This window comes from Mustela nigripes, chromosome 10 (genome assembly GCF_022355385.1).
Source record: "Mustela nigripes isolate SB6536 chromosome 10, MUSNIG.SB6536, whole genome shotgun sequence".
Taxonomy (NCBI): Eukaryota; Metazoa; Chordata; class Mammalia; order Carnivora; family Mustelidae; genus Mustela; species Mustela nigripes.
Genome location: NC_081566.1, coordinates 21,617,874 through 21,633,789, shown reverse-complemented (window position 1 = coordinate 21,633,789; position 15,916 = coordinate 21,617,874). Strand labels below are relative to the sequence as shown.

At 34.0% G+C, this 15,916-nt stretch overlaps 1 protein-coding gene across 1 annotated transcript in view; it reads right to left on the bottom strand.

Moving 5' to 3' along the window:
• Positions 1 to 15,916, bottom strand: part of HMCN1 (hemicentin 1) — a 458,039-nt gene that overhangs the window by 153,636 nt on the left and 288,487 nt on the right. The window contains 1 exon segment of the mRNA XM_059412784.1: positions 14,196 to 14,319. Coding sequence (XP_059268767.1) covers positions 14,196 to 14,319 — 124 coding nt within the window.

Below are 15,916 nucleotides of genomic sequence, written 5' to 3'. Positions count from 1 at the left end.
CGACATACTTGGAACAAAAGTATTCTATTAAGTAGAACTGAAGGACAGGATAAAAAAAAAATTGGGGGCACCTGGGTGGCTCAGTCTGTTGGGTATCTGCATTTGGCTCAGGTCATGATCTGGGATTGAGCCCTGCAGCGGGCTTCTTGCTGAGCAGGGAGTCTGCTTCTCTCTCCCCCTTCTCTCCCCTTCTGCCCTTCCCCACTGCACATTCTCTCTCTCACACATGAATTAAAAAAATAGAATAAATGCATATAAATTTATCTTTAAAAAGATCTTAATAAGTTTTCAGGATCGTTCTTCTTTTGTCCCCAGTAGGAAAGTTCTCAGAATTATAGATTAGCAGGGCAGTAAAGATAGTTAAAGGACTATTTTTTAATTCCAATTAATCTGATTGGTCTGATAATGAATTACCTTTAACAAGAAGTAAGCTATTCCATCTGAACTCTTCCAGTAAAAGGGAAATCAGTGTTTCTCAAACTATCTGACTTTACTTCAGATAGTACTATCTTAAACCATTTCAGAAAAATTAGAATTTTGGTTTTGGTTTACTAGCAGTTTTTGTCTTTTGATATAAAAGTTATAATTAAATCATTAGTAAAATAAATAGAAAACTACATTTCTAATTTTAAACATCACAGATAATGCTACTCTATTATTTAATGTGCATATAATAAAGTAGGCATTAAGAAAGTCTGAGAGACATATAGGAATAAAAGGAATAACAACATAGAATAGCAATGCGCTATGTTTCTAACACTATCTCAAGGATTAGGAAGGATGTCAGGATGAAAAACTCACAAGTAAACTAGAGGTTTTATCTTTTTCTGAGAAGATGCTGTAGATATAAGTTAGTATCTGAAGTTTATAGAAAAACTACATTTTAAAGATTTGCTAAATTAAACTCATTTAGTACACTGGAGCCCTTTAACTCCACCCCATTTACAATCAAGCAATCCATCTAGTCATTAATCTAGTAAAAACAGAAGAGGAAAGGAGAAAAGACAAATAAATAAGAAGAAATAAAATCAACTACATAAATCAAGAGCTTATAAATGTGAATGAGCTTAGTTTTTTATTCAATAGACAAAGAGTTTACACATCTGTGGGTTAACATTTTTTTTATTTTTAAAGATTTATTTATTTGAGAGATAGAGAGAGAGTGAGGGAGAGGGTTGGAGGGAGAGAGAGAGAGAGAGAGAGAGAGAATCCAAAGAAGAACCCTGCTGAGCAAAACCCCAATGCGGGGTTCTATTCCTTGACACTGAGACCATGACCTGAACTGAAATCAAAGAGTCAGATGCTTAACTGACTAAGCCACCCAGGTGCCCCAACACTATTTTCTTTTTTAAAGATTTTATTTATTTATTTTGAGATAGAGAGAGAGAGAGTGAGAACGAGAGCATGAGCCAGGAAACAGAGGGAGAGGGAGAAGCAGGCTCCCTACTGAGCAGGGAGCCCAATGTGGGGCTCCATTCTAGGACCCTGGTATCATGACCTGAGCTGAAGGCAGACCCTTAACTGACTGAGCCACCCAGGTTCCCCCAACACTATTTTCTTTAATAAAAAATTCCAAGTGGATAAAGAGCATAAATATAAAACTCACAAAAATACTGACAATAAAGAGCTGGGAAAACATATGCCAGACAACAGGGTGACATCAATTTCTGACGAACTGGTATACTGAGCAAAAATCATTAAACATGACAAAGCAACATGCTTTCTATTACTTAAAAGGTCACGATTCATGAAGAATATGTTATAATTGCAATGCTTTATGCATTGAACAACAAAGCAGAAGTTGCTAAAGAGCAGGAAAAATTTGAAAAATCTGGAAGTAGTATATTTTAGTGCACCTTTCTCAGGAATTGATTATAGTAAAATAAAAATTAAGTTTTAAAGAATTTGAAAAATAAATTACCCATCCAGACTGTGCATGTATATTTGTGTCTATGTACACTTGAAGTTAACAAAGAATACATGTTTTTTTCAAATGCCCATAGAATATTTTCATAACTTACTATATTATGAGGCTGCAAAATCTCAAGAAATCATTTATAACCACAATTTAATAAGACTATAATAAAAATGAGTAGAAATAAAAAACAAACAAAAAGCTCTTTATAAGGGGCAGACATCATTAAGGAGGAAATCAAGACAAAAGTTTAAAGAAAAAAATAAAATAGAATGAGACTGATTAAAACGAAAACATACCTTATGTCAACTTGCTATACAGTATAGTACTCAAAGGAAATCTTAGGGCCCTATTTAACATATTAAAAACTAAGAAAAATGGGAATAAGTGGTCTACACATTCAACTCAGAATCCAGAAAAAACCAATAAAATAAACCAAAAGAAGTCAGGGATAAATAAATAATAAAAATTAAAGCAGAACACAATACCAAAAAAAAAAAAAAAAAAAAAAAAAAAGCAAAACGAACAACAAAAGGCAATGAAACTCAAAGTTGGTTTTCAACAAGTTAATAATAAAATCTGTCCTCAGGGTAAATGTCTTTGTGGTCAGATCTCGGTGTATTTCTGGAGGTCGTCCTGAAGACAAAGCCTAGAACCCAAACCTCCTTCATACCTGTTTGCATTTAATTTGGTGTGTTAAATCTTCCTGCTTGAAATGCCTAGAATGTTTCTGTTTTCTGCACTGAATGCAGATGAATAATATGGTATTTAAACACAAAAGACCTTTAAATATGGCTATATGACTTTTCCAACTGAAAAGGAAAAATAATTAGTCCATGGCACATTCCTTCTAAACAGTTATTTAAATACTCACTTGAAGCCTTCTGGACTGAAGTGATCACTGAAGGCTTTGACAGACTATGTAACTGCTATAATAAAACATTATGGTAAGAATAAGAAATGTAAGAGGTATGGAGTGAGTTGGCTATTTTTCCTCCCCTAGAGAACTTAAAGAAAAAAAAGATGAGATGTCGGGCAAGAATGGCAGAGTAAGAACTCCAAAAATCCACTCCTCCGTAAAAGAAACAAGAACTCTGGAAAATTTGTGAAAATCAACTTTTTCAGAACTCTGGAAATTAACCAAAGACTTGCAACAATCCAAGAAGTGTTTATTCAAGAAAAACAACGAAATCTCATTAACAGCAGTGAGTTTTATGGCATTTTATCTCCCTCTATTCCCACCATTCTCTCCACAGATCAGGAGTAAACTTGAAAACAGATAGCGTAGCAACCACAGTGGAAAAAGCAGCATAGCAGATACTGAAAGAAGCAGAATGGGTTTGGAGCTACCTAAGAGCATCATGCCTAGAAAACTGTCACTGTTTGACCTATCTGGCCCTTGCCTCAAAATCCACACTCAAAGGACTTCTCTTTATTTAATCAGATTCAGAGTTTGCTTAGTGCAAACAGCCTTTTCCCAGGGGAATGTTCAATCTGTAAAAACAGACTTCACAGAAATTGTTCAGAAAACTCATGATATTAGTTTCCTCTTGCTTTCACAACAAATTGCCTCAAACTTGACTGTTTAAACAATACAAATTTATTATCTTATAGTTCTATGGGTAAGAAGTCCAACACAGTCTCACTGGGTTAAAATAAATGTCTCAGCAGGGCTTAGTTCCTTTCTGTAGGGTGCAGAGGAGAATCTATTTACTTGCCTTTTCCAATTTACAGAAGTCACTTATAATTCTTAGCTGTGGCCTCCCTTCCTCTGTCTTCAAAACCAGCAATGGTAATGTGTGGAGGACTCATAAGATCGTTTCACATCCTATCACTCTGAAGTCCTGACTCCTCCTTCCATTTTTAATGTCCTTCTGATTACACTGGGTCTATCTGGATAATCATGGGTAATCTCCCTATTTTGAGGTCAGTTAATTAGCGATCTTAATTCCATCTGTATTCTTAATACCTCTTTGACATGTAACTTAACATATTCACAGTTCTAAGAGTAGGGTGTGAACATTTTGGAGACTAACAGTATTCTACCTACTCATTAAATAAATAAACAGAAGACAAAAACAAAACAAAACAAAAAACCCAGCAACAGCAATTATAACTACCACAACAACTATGGAAAGAAAGGAATATGGTTTCCAAAATGGCCACATTATATTATTATTTTTTTAATTTTTATTTTTTAATTCTAGTATAGTTAAAGTATACTGTTACATTAGTTTCAGGTGTACAATATAGTGATTCAATAATTATATACATCAAGTGATCATCATGTTAAGTGTACTCTTAATCTCTTTCACCTATTTCATTCATTGCCCTGACCACCTCCCTTCTGGTGGTAACCATCAGTTTGTTCTCCATAGCTAAGGGTCAGTTTTTTGGTTTATCTCTTTTTCTTTGTTCTTTTATTTAAAAAAAATTTTTTTTAAGATTTTATTATTTATTTGACAGAGAGAGACACAGTGAGTGAGGGAACACAAGTGGGCAGGGTTGAGGGGAGAAGGAGAAGCAGGCTTCCCGCTGAGCAGGGAGCCTGATGTGCGGCTCGATCCCAGACCCTGGGATCATGACCTGAGCTGAAGGCAGATGTTTAACGACTGAGCCACCCAGGCACCCCTTTCTTTGTTCTTTTGTTTCTTAAATTCTACATATAAGTAAAAGCCTATCATATTTGTCTTTCTCTGACTGACTTATTTCACTTACCATTATACTCTCTAGATGCAGGCAAGTTGTTGCAAGTGGTAAGATTTCATTCTTTTTCACAGCTAAGTAATATTCCACTACAGCTGTCTCTCTACCATCCATCTATCTATCTTACAATACCACATTTTCCTTTTCTATTAATCTATTGATGAAGACTTGGGTTGCTTCCATAATTTGGCTATTGTAAGTAATGCTGCAATAAATACAGGGGTTCATATATCTTTTTGAATTAGTGTTTTTGTATTCTTTTTTAAAAAGATTTATTTGTTTATTTGACAGAGAAAGGTACAGTGAGAGAGTGAACACAAGCAGAAGGAGTGGGAGAGGTAGAAGCAGGCTTTTCGCTGAGCAGGGAGCTTGGTGTGGGGCTTGATCCCAAGAGCCTGGGATCATGACCTGAGCTGAAGGCAGATGCTTAATGACTGAGCCACCCACTCCTCCCTGTGTTTTTGCATTCTTTGGGTAAATACCCAACAATGGAATTATTGGATCATAGGTAATTCTATTTTTATTTTTTTGAGGAACCTATGTACTGTTTTCCAGTGGTTACACCAGTTTGCATTCCCACCAATGGTGCGCAAGTATTCCTTTCCCCCAACATCTTTGTCAATTCTTGTTGTTTCTTGTGTTGTGTTTTAACTATTATGACAGGTGTGAGGGGATATGTTTTGATTTGCATTCCTCTGATGATTCTTGATGTTAAGCATCATTGCAAGCCATATTATATTATTTAAAACGTCTAGTTTTTAACAAAGGTTAGGAGACATGCAAAGAAATAAGAAAGCATGGTCCATGCACAGGAAAAAAAACAGTCAAGAGAAAATGTCCACAAGGAAGCCCAGATATTGAACTTATTAAACAATTACTTTAAATCAGCTATTTTAAGTGATGCCTAGTCAGTTAAGTATCCAACTCTTGATTTCAGCTCAGGTCATAATCTCAGGGTCATGAGATTGAGTCCCGTGTCAGGCTTTGTGCTGGGTATGGAGTCTGCTTGAGATATTCTCTGTCTCTTCCCCTTGGCCTCTAATAAATAAATAAATAAATAAATAAATATTTAAAGATTCATTAGCTATTTTATTACATTCCAAGAGTTAAAAGAAATGATTGTCTAAAGATCTAAAGGAAGTTAGGAGAATGATGTTTCACTAAATAGAGAGAATTGATCAAGAACTGGAAATTGTAGAGAGGAAACAAATAGAAAGTCTAAAATTTAAAAGTGAAATATTTGAGTTGGAAGAAGAAAGAATCAGTAATTGAAAGGTTAATTGAAATGATCCAAGTTTAGGAGCAGAAAGAAAAAAGAACAAAGAAAAATGAACAGAACAGAGACTCTGAGGCCTGTGGGACACCATCAAGCATTATGCATAATGAAAGTTCCAAAGGGGAGGAGAGAAAGAAAAGTGTAGAGAGAATACTTGAAGATATATGGTTGAAAGCTTCCCCAATATTAATGAAAACATTAATGCACACATTTAAGAAGTTTAACAAACTCTAAATTGGGTAAACTCAAAGAAACCCACACCTATATATATTATGATAAAGAGAAAATCTTAAAAGCAGCAAGGTAGAGAAGTGACTTATCATGTATAGGAATCCTCAATAAGTCTATCAGCTGATTATTCATCAAAAAAACATTGGCATTGGGAGACTTATTAAGATTGCTGAAAAGAAAAAGACTATCAGCAAAGAATTCTATCTCTACCAAGACTATCCTTTTGAAGGAGAAATTAAAACATTCATGGAGAAAACAAAAACCAAAAAACAAAACAAAACAAAAAAAAAAACCAGAAAACTCACTGCTAGTCCCAGCCTTACAAGAAATACTAAAGGTCCTTCAGGTTGCAAAGAAATAGTAACTCTAATACACATGAAGAAATAAAGAGCACTAGTAGAAGTAACTAATAGTAAAGATAGTAAAACTATATTTCAAGCATAACTTTTGTCTCCTCTCTGATTTAAAAGACAATAGCATAAATCAGTAATTGCAAGTCCATACTGATGGAATCATGATGAATAAAGGTGCAATTTGTATGGTAATAATAAGACAAATGAGGGAAAATGGAAGAGAGTATAAAAGAACAAAGCTCTTTATACAATTGAAATTAAATTATTAATCCATAGTATATTATTAAGATGCTAATTGTTATCCTCAAGGCAACTACAAAAAATAAACTAAAAAAATATAGTAAAAGAAACAAGATAAACAAAATGATACACAAGAGATTAGTTATTTAATATAAAAAAGCAGTAATGGAGAAAAAAAAACTCAATGACATAATACATATAAAAAATAGTATGGTATACCATAAAACTATCATGTCCATAATTACATTAAGTGTAAATGAATTAAACACTTCTCAAATGCACAGACTAGCAGAAGAGATTTTAAAAATAAAAAATAAAAACATGACCCAATTAAATGTTGTCTATAAAAGACACACTTCAGAATCAAAGATGAAGTAGGTTGAAAGTAAAGATTATAAGAAGATATACCATACAAATAATAACCAAACAAAAATCACAGAGGCTACACCGATATGGAACAAAATAGACTTTAAAAAAAAAATTACTAGCAAAAAAGTAGGACAATTTTAAATGATATTGTGAACACATAAAAATATATAACAACTATAATCATGCATTTACATAATAGAGTCTCAAGATACATGGAATAAAAACTGACACAATCAAAAGGAGAAACAGATAATTCAACAATAATAGTTGAAGACACCAATATTCCAGTTTCAATGGGTAGAACAACTAAATAGACAATCAGTGAGAAAACAGAAGGTTTGAACAACAGTATAAACCACATGTACACATAGAACACTCTCTCCAACAACAGCAGAATACACATTCTTCTCAAATGTTACATTCTCAATTACAGACTGTAAGTTAGGCATAAAACAAGTCCCAATACATTTAAAAGGATTAAAACCACACAGAGTATGTTCTCTAACCACAGTGGAATAAAATTATGACTCAATAACAAGAGAAGATTTGGGGAATTCACAAATATATGGAAATTAAGTAACACACTCTTAAGTAACTAAGTGGTCAAAGAAATCATATGAAATATTAGAGAATACTTTAAGATAAATTTAAATAAAAAGACAACATACCAAAACTTACGGGATACACACAAAATAATGATTAGAATAAAATGTGTAGCTATAAACAACTATATCAAAAACAAATCTCAAATCAATAATCTAACATTCTACCTCAAGAAGCCAGAAAAAAGATGAGTAAAGTAAATCCAAGACAATTAGAAGGAAGGAAATAATAAACATTAGAGCATAAATAAATTAAACAGACAAAAGAAAAAGAAAGAGCAAATTAATAAAACCAAAACCTGATATTTTGAAAAGATCAACAAAATGGACAAAATTTTAGATAAACTGACCAAGACAAAAGAGAGAAGACTAAATTACTACAATTAGAAATGAAAGAAGGGTCACGGAATAAAAACTCGTCATTACTATGGTCATTACGGGTGATTATTATTATTACTAAGGTCATTACTATGGACCTTACAGAATTAAAAAGGACTATGAGGGAATTATTAAAAAAGTGTGTGCCAATAAATTAGATAATCCAGATGAAACAGATGATTTCCAGAAAGTCACCAATTACTGAAACTGACTCAGGAAAAAATAGAAAATCTGAATAGATAAATAAAAATATAAAAATTAGGTCAGTAATAAAAAACATCCCATAAAGAAAATCCCAGGCTCAAATGGCTTTACTGGGAATTCTACAAAACATTTAAGAAAAATTAATGTGAATCCTTCACAAACCTCTCAAAATAGATCAGAGGGAAGACTTTTCAAACCATTCTAAGAGGCTAGTTTTACCATGATAGTAAAAACAGACAGAGTCAATGTAAGCACCCGACAGTCCAATATCCCTTATGAAGACAGACAAAAATAATCAAGAAAATACTAATAAGATGAATCCAGCAACAGAGAAAACAAATTAAGCACCATGACCAAGAGTGTCTAATCCTAGGAAGGCAGGGTTGGTTTAACATATGAAAATCAATTAGTGTAATCAAGACAGTGTAGTACTCAAAAATTAACTTGAAATGGATGAAAGCCTTAAATATAAGACCTGAAACCACAAAACTCCTAGAAGAAAACATATGGGGAAAGTTAGTTAACATTAATTTTAGTGCTGATTTCTGGGATATGGCATCAAAGGCACAAACAACAAAAGCAAAATAAACAGGAAGGACTACAGCAAACTAAAAACTGTACAGCGAAGAAAACAATGGACAAAATGAAAATGAAAATGTACTAAATGGAAGAAAAGTTTGCAAACCATATATCTGAAATACATAAGAAACTTATAAACTCAAAAGTAAAAAAACCAAATAGATTAAATAATGGGCAAAGGATGTGAATAGGCATTTTTCCAAAAAAGACTAAGAAGTGACCAACAGATTCATGAAAATGTGCTCAACATCACTTGTCATCAGAGAAAGGCAAATCAAACCCACAATAAGATATCATCTCACATGTGTTAGAATGATTATTATAAAAAGCACAAGAAACAATGAGTGTTGGTGAGGATGTAGAGAAAAAGGAACCCTTGTACACTGTTGGTGGGAATGTAAATTGCTATTGCCATTGTGGAGGCTCTTCAAAAAATGACAAATAGAACTTTCATATGATCCAGCATATAGTTGAAGGAAATGAAATAGTATCTCAGAGACATATCTACTGCCATGTTCATTAGACCATTAGTCACAATAGCCAAGATATGGAAACAATCTAAGTGTTCAACAACAGATGAATGGATAAAGATGATGTCATATACATACATATATATATATTATTTCCTTCTAGAATTTAAAAGAATCATCTTGCAGTTTTGAATTTCAATGAGCACTGTTTGAGACAGAAACATTAGTAAGGTAACAAGATCTTACGGTAACAATAAAGTCTGCATACTCCAAGCAAGAGGTTGGATTATATTCAATTTGTTGGGTTTTTTTCTCCATTCTCCTTCTTCCAAAAGCTGCATGAGCATTACCATCCCAAAACCACAATACCTGCTTCTGAACATATCATGGGCAAAACTTTACCTATGGCTTTAATTACTCACAGGTGTGTTGACTTTTTCATATCCTAAATTCAATTGAATACATAACTGATTTAAAAGTGAGTTATTCCCACCCAACCACCAAAATTATGATATAATGGGTAATAAATTTATTTATACTAAGACAATACTAGAATTCTGAATTTATCCATTAAAAAAAGAAAAGAAAAAAAATTCCCCACAACATTCTCAAATCTCCTTTAGGTCACAAGTGAGCTATTAAGCAAAACACAGAAACGATAGAAGAACATTTCTTAAGTGGGTGTTAGCAGATGTTAGCCAAGCAAATACTTCAGAATAATAAAATTAAATTAAGGGGTGCTCTACTAATGTTTTCACCAGACGACTAATACAGACCCAAGATGGTTCCTGGCCAACAGTAAAGCCACCAGAACTTCAGATACATTTTGAGAATGTTGGTGCTGTGAGAAGGGCCAAACCCAAATATCCACTTGGCCAAAACAGGTGTTAGCCTACCATTTACAGATGATAACTAGAAACCAGGCACCAGGATAAGTTTATAAGTTTGTAAGCACATGTAGTCTTTCATTCAATCCGCACAACAACCTTCCAATTATATTATCATTATCCTTCCCATTTTACAGATGAAAAAACAGATTTAAAAAGTTAGTATCTAAGCCTATTGTCCTCATGTTTTACTTGGCAGTACAGGGACACAAATTCAAAGCCCATGCTTTTCACCTTGGTTACTCTTTCCTAGGATATAATTAAGTGCAGATGTAATAAATGCTTGAGACATTCAACTCCAAGTAATCATCTGTTTGTGGAAACATCTGTCTCACTTGGCAAATATCCGAGGTTTAGATAAAATTTCATAGTTTGGTCTAGAGAATTAGAACTTTCAGAATTATGAAACTTTGATGATTAAAAAGGACCACCTACTGAGAGTCTCTGCCTTCTATAATGGACTGAACTTCCCCTAAGAAACCTAGGGGATCATAAGAATGTTCTTCTCCTCATGATTATGACTTAGTCTTCTATGTTTTCCAGGAGAAAATCCACCCTTACTTAGCCTTTTGAAAACACTTTTTAAGTGCTTGCAAAGAATGGAAGCATCTACAATCTTTTTTTTATAAAAAAGGAAAATACTAAACAATTGTAAAGTTGAATTTCTTAGGATTGAATACAGTTGGATGCCAATTATAGTAAATGCTCATTTGCTAAATGTGTTAACCCATCAGTAAAACTGAGTTTCTTTTCCTCAGAAAGCAACTAAAGATTGGTTAAATAAATTATTTTTTAAAAAATAAATTAAACGATAGTTGCTTCTCTATAGATATTTCAATGTCCCTCTTAATATACAGCACCAGGAATGGATATAACACTTCAGAAGAATTCAGAGAGCGAAAGTATAACAGGGCTAACTCCTTTCTTATTGTTTATATTGTAATATGACTGACTTTTAAGGTTACTTAGCTTTCTTATGAAATTGAATGATTGTATCTATAGTAATTGCAGAACGCCATTGATATCTCTAGTATTTCAATGTGTGGTGTCTTTAAGCCACTCTGCTCCAAACCTGTTCTTACGTAGTGTTTTACATGATTAACTTGTCATTTTAACTTCTGAAATCTTTTTGAAATCTATGATCAACTAATCCTTTAGAAATTTCTACACTTTTTATTAACTTCTCCAATTCACTCTGAAGTTATTAATATAAGTATTGAAGGGGACAGAATCAAGTTGGGAGCCATTTACATCCAATGTGACATCAGGTATCAGGAGTGCCAAGGTGATATGTCAGCTTTCTGTCCAGATTCCTGTACAGTGGCCAATTACTTCCCTTCAGGTTGATCATAATTAGTATTATATTAGAAGTTTACTTCATCATTTAGTCTCCTTTCAGATTGGTGACCTGTTATCTGAACAAGTCAAGGTCATATTAGTAAAACATTTTCAGGTACTATAACGTATCTTACCTCTATTTCATTTGTGATTTGTATCAAGAAGATTGTTCTATATTCTCCATCCAATATGGTAGCACTTAATAAATCCTTACAGTGACTAACCTTCTGTTTCTTTTCACATTACCTCAGATGTCTTCTGGCTTGTTGCCCCTCTCTCTGATGATTTTCTGTATAGGTGTGTACCCTAATCACAATCCTTGCTAACATATATTTTGTTACCATATTCAGATTGTAGGTTAATTGACTTGTGTTTTCTTAGGTATTGACTCTGGGAGTTTTTTTTTGTTTGTTTATTTCTGTTATTGCTTTGTTTTTGATGGAATCCTTAATTTCTTTCATGAACTCTGGTTTTCAATAATTTTTGACTACATTAATAAGTCTCTAAGCCAGTTCTTAAAGTCTGGGCCAATGTTTCTCTGAGTAATGACATACAGACCACTTGCATCAGAAAGCTGTTTCAGGAGATCTGGAACTGGGCCCAGGAAGCTGTATTTTTAACATGTAATACATATGATTTTTATGAACACTGAAGTTTGGTTTGTTCCAGCTCTAGAGAAACATACTCTGTCCTTCAATATACAGTCTTCATTTAATATTTTAATCCAGTCTAGAGAACAAAAACACCCTTCTTTTTGATACTACTGGAGACAGTAAAAGTGGGAAATATTTTACATCTAACACCTCAAAACCCCCAAAGCACTCTGTAAGTCAGATACCCAGAGAAATTAAATGGTTGACTAAGATTACATAGATCATGGTTAGCATAGAATTTAAACCACAATTGGTCTGACTCTGGGGCCTGAGATGATGGCAGCACATCACGTTATCCCACGTGACTGTTTCCTTTTAACCAACAACGGAGACTAGATAAGGACTGAAAATATTTTAAGGGAAAAGATAAATAGCCTGTACAATGATGAGAAAAGGAGCCTTTGGGTAGGAAAATGGGGAAAGGAAAGTAAGCCCCCCCACAGAACACTCTTAGATGGAAGTGGAAATCTCAGTATGTGCTGGAGACAGCTGCCAGAAAACACTAGAGACAGAAGGCCTTATGAGGAACAAGGTAAATTCAAAGTAACTTAAGGGAAAGCAGGGTCAATTTCAATTAAGCTGATTTCAAGATAGTTATAATCAGATATTGGCCTTTAAGTCAATTAGTAAATGAAAAATTAAAGTCCTCTTAAGGAACATGCTTTGTGTGTATGACATCCATAAACTAGGTGTTCATATTTGGGGAAAGGGGGAAAACACATTGTTTTATTAAAAACATTTAGGGAACTGATGATCTGAATCTTTAAACTCATTGATTTAAATAAAATAAACTGCATAAAGAAGTAAATGAGAAGAATGTAATGTCCAATTAAAATTTTTTCATTCACTTACAGTTTACTTTTTCATTTTTTGAAGATTTTTAAGATTTAAGATTAATATTTTTAAAGATTTTTCATTTTTTAAGATTTTTAAAGATTTGATTGCCTACTGATAATATAACTGGAATCAAGCTAGATCCTAGAGCATCTTTTTAGGTTAAATAATTCAGTAAATGTAAAGTGAATATATGAATAAATGAATGAAGAATAAATGAAGTGAATGAATAAAGGATTTAACAAGCAATCACAAGGATTAGAGAAAATGAAAAGGTATACATGGAAATCTTGGATAGCCTTCTTTAATCAGTCCAAGCCTACAATTCATGACCCTTTTCTAATGAGACTCCAGAGATCTGAAGTCTCACATTCAAGGTCAAATCATCTTTTAAGTTTCTTATGAAGCTGTAATATTCATGAGATAGTCCATGGCCACCCAGACTTTTTGTTAAAGTACATGAGAGAAGATCTTGAGTCAAGAATAGCTTCTACTTACAAAATCCCCCTTTAAAGTACATGAGAGAAGATCTTGAGTTAAGGATAGCATCTACTTATCAAAATCCCTCATACAGCCAGCAAAGAAAATCACAGAAAATGCTAAGGAACAATCCTGCAACTCTCTCTTCACAACAAAAATTTCCTGTACAAAGTTATTAGTCAACAGAATTAAAATAATTAAAAACATAGGGTAGTATGTTTATTTATTTATGAGCTCTAGCGAATCCTATTTGGCAACCTGGTGATCTTGACAGATATCTTTTTTTTTAAAAATATTTAATTTATTTATTTGACAGAGAGAGATCACAAGTAGGCAGAGAGGCAGGCAGAGAGAGAGAGAGAGAGAAAGGAAAGTGGGCTCTCTGCTCAGCAAAGAGCCCCATGCGGGACTCGATCCCAGGACCCTGGGATCATGACCTGAGCCGAAGGCAGCGGCTTAACCCACTGAGCCACCCAGGCGCCCCTTGACAGATATCTTGACGAACAGCTATCTTAATATGAGCAATTATAATTACAACAATGATTTAAAAAAAACTATTTTTTTCACACAGATGAAAATAAACACTTGTTTCTTTCACAGTGTAATTCAATAAAAACGACCCATCATGTTAAAAAAAAAAAAATAGAAATGTTCTTTTGTTAAGATGGGAATGACATTACCATGGACATGTAGCTGGAGGTGCTGCTGTGTTTCCCCAGCTGCGTTGGTTGCCACACATGTGTATCTGCCAGCATCTTCCATCAGGGCTTTGGCAATTTGTAAAACTCGACCAGAAGACTGGATCTAACAGGAAGCAGAAAGCATGGCAGCACTTTGTACTTTACACTGAACTTGAAAGCATTTGCTGAGATAGACAAATTCATTTAAATTTATTCTATTTAATTAGCTGATCTTAAGTATCTCTTGATAGATTAGAACCAGATCACTTCACTGTACCAAAAAAAAAAAAAAAGACTGATTTGATTGAAAAATTTTTCTTATTCATTGGAACACAAAATAAAGTAACCGAAGGCCAAACTGCTGGTACAGTCGTAAAACTTCACTGAACAAAAGACTTTAGCACTGAACCATGAGGTATGTGATGAAAATTTAAGCTACTTAAAAAAAAAATACGGTTACATTTATGTAACACTTCATAAATACTTTTAAGACAACAATCTTTTTTGATTAAATGGTCATGGGGGCCAGAAAAACAATAGAAATTATAAAATACAAGTAATGGTAGTGCAGATAAATTTCTTCCTGATTGTTTTTCCTCATTTCTCTCTTAAACCTATTGCAACTAGCCTTCACCATTTTGGAACTAGTGATTCAGTGGTTATTCTTTGAAACTGATTATTCAGAGGTTTTCAATAGCTTCTAATCACAATATCCAGCACCTTATGTAGTAAGCTCATCTTCTCTTTCACCATCTACAGCATTTGGCATTACTGACCTCCGACTCCTGAACCACTCTATTCTCTGTATCTGTGTTGAAGATAACAAAAATGTCCTCCATTCTCAATCTCTGACTTTCTTTCTTTCTTTTTTTAATAAGGTCAAATCATATTAAACTGCCATGATTCAACCTTTATTTTGTTTTATTTAAAATTTTAAAGATTTCACCTATCTATTTGACAGACAGAGATCACAAGTAGGCAGAGAGGCAGGCAGAGAGAGAGAGGAAGGGAAGCAGGCTCCCTGCTGAGCAGAGAGCCCAATGTGGGGCTCGATCCCAGGACCCTGGGATCACGACCCGAGCTGAAGGCAGAGGCTCAACCCACTGAGCCACCCAGGTGCCCCACAATCTCTTTCTTAGGAGACCACAGAATCTGCTTCCTCTTCCCGTCCCTTAAGCATAAAGCTCAGCTTTCTGGTAGTTTTCATCCAAATTCATGGCTTCAGTGAAGAATCTTGTGCAGACTCTGAAATTTATAGTACTGGCCTCAATTCCTCTCCTAACTGCCACACTTGCTGTTCCAGCTAATCTGCTGGATGCGTTAGCACATGAAATTTAACACATCCAAAACAAGGCTTTTAACTGTTGCCTTCTATCTCCAGACCTACTTTCATTGCATGTTTCCAACATTGTTTAAGAGCACAACTATTCTCCAAGTCATCTTGATTTCAGAGCTCACTCTGACTCTCCTATTAGTTATACTACTCTAAGTTTTTCAGACCCTCTACTTTCCATTCTCACAACCACTGTGGGATTATAATAGTTTCTTAATTTATATTCCAGTGTCTCCAACCTCCCCCAAATGTTAATCTATCTTATATACCATTGCCAGAATAATTTGTCTAAAATGCGAATTTGATCCTTTTACCAGTTCCCCTTCAAAGCTCACTCATAGCTCCCCACTTTACCCAGAATGAAATCTGAACTCAGCATAGTTCTCCA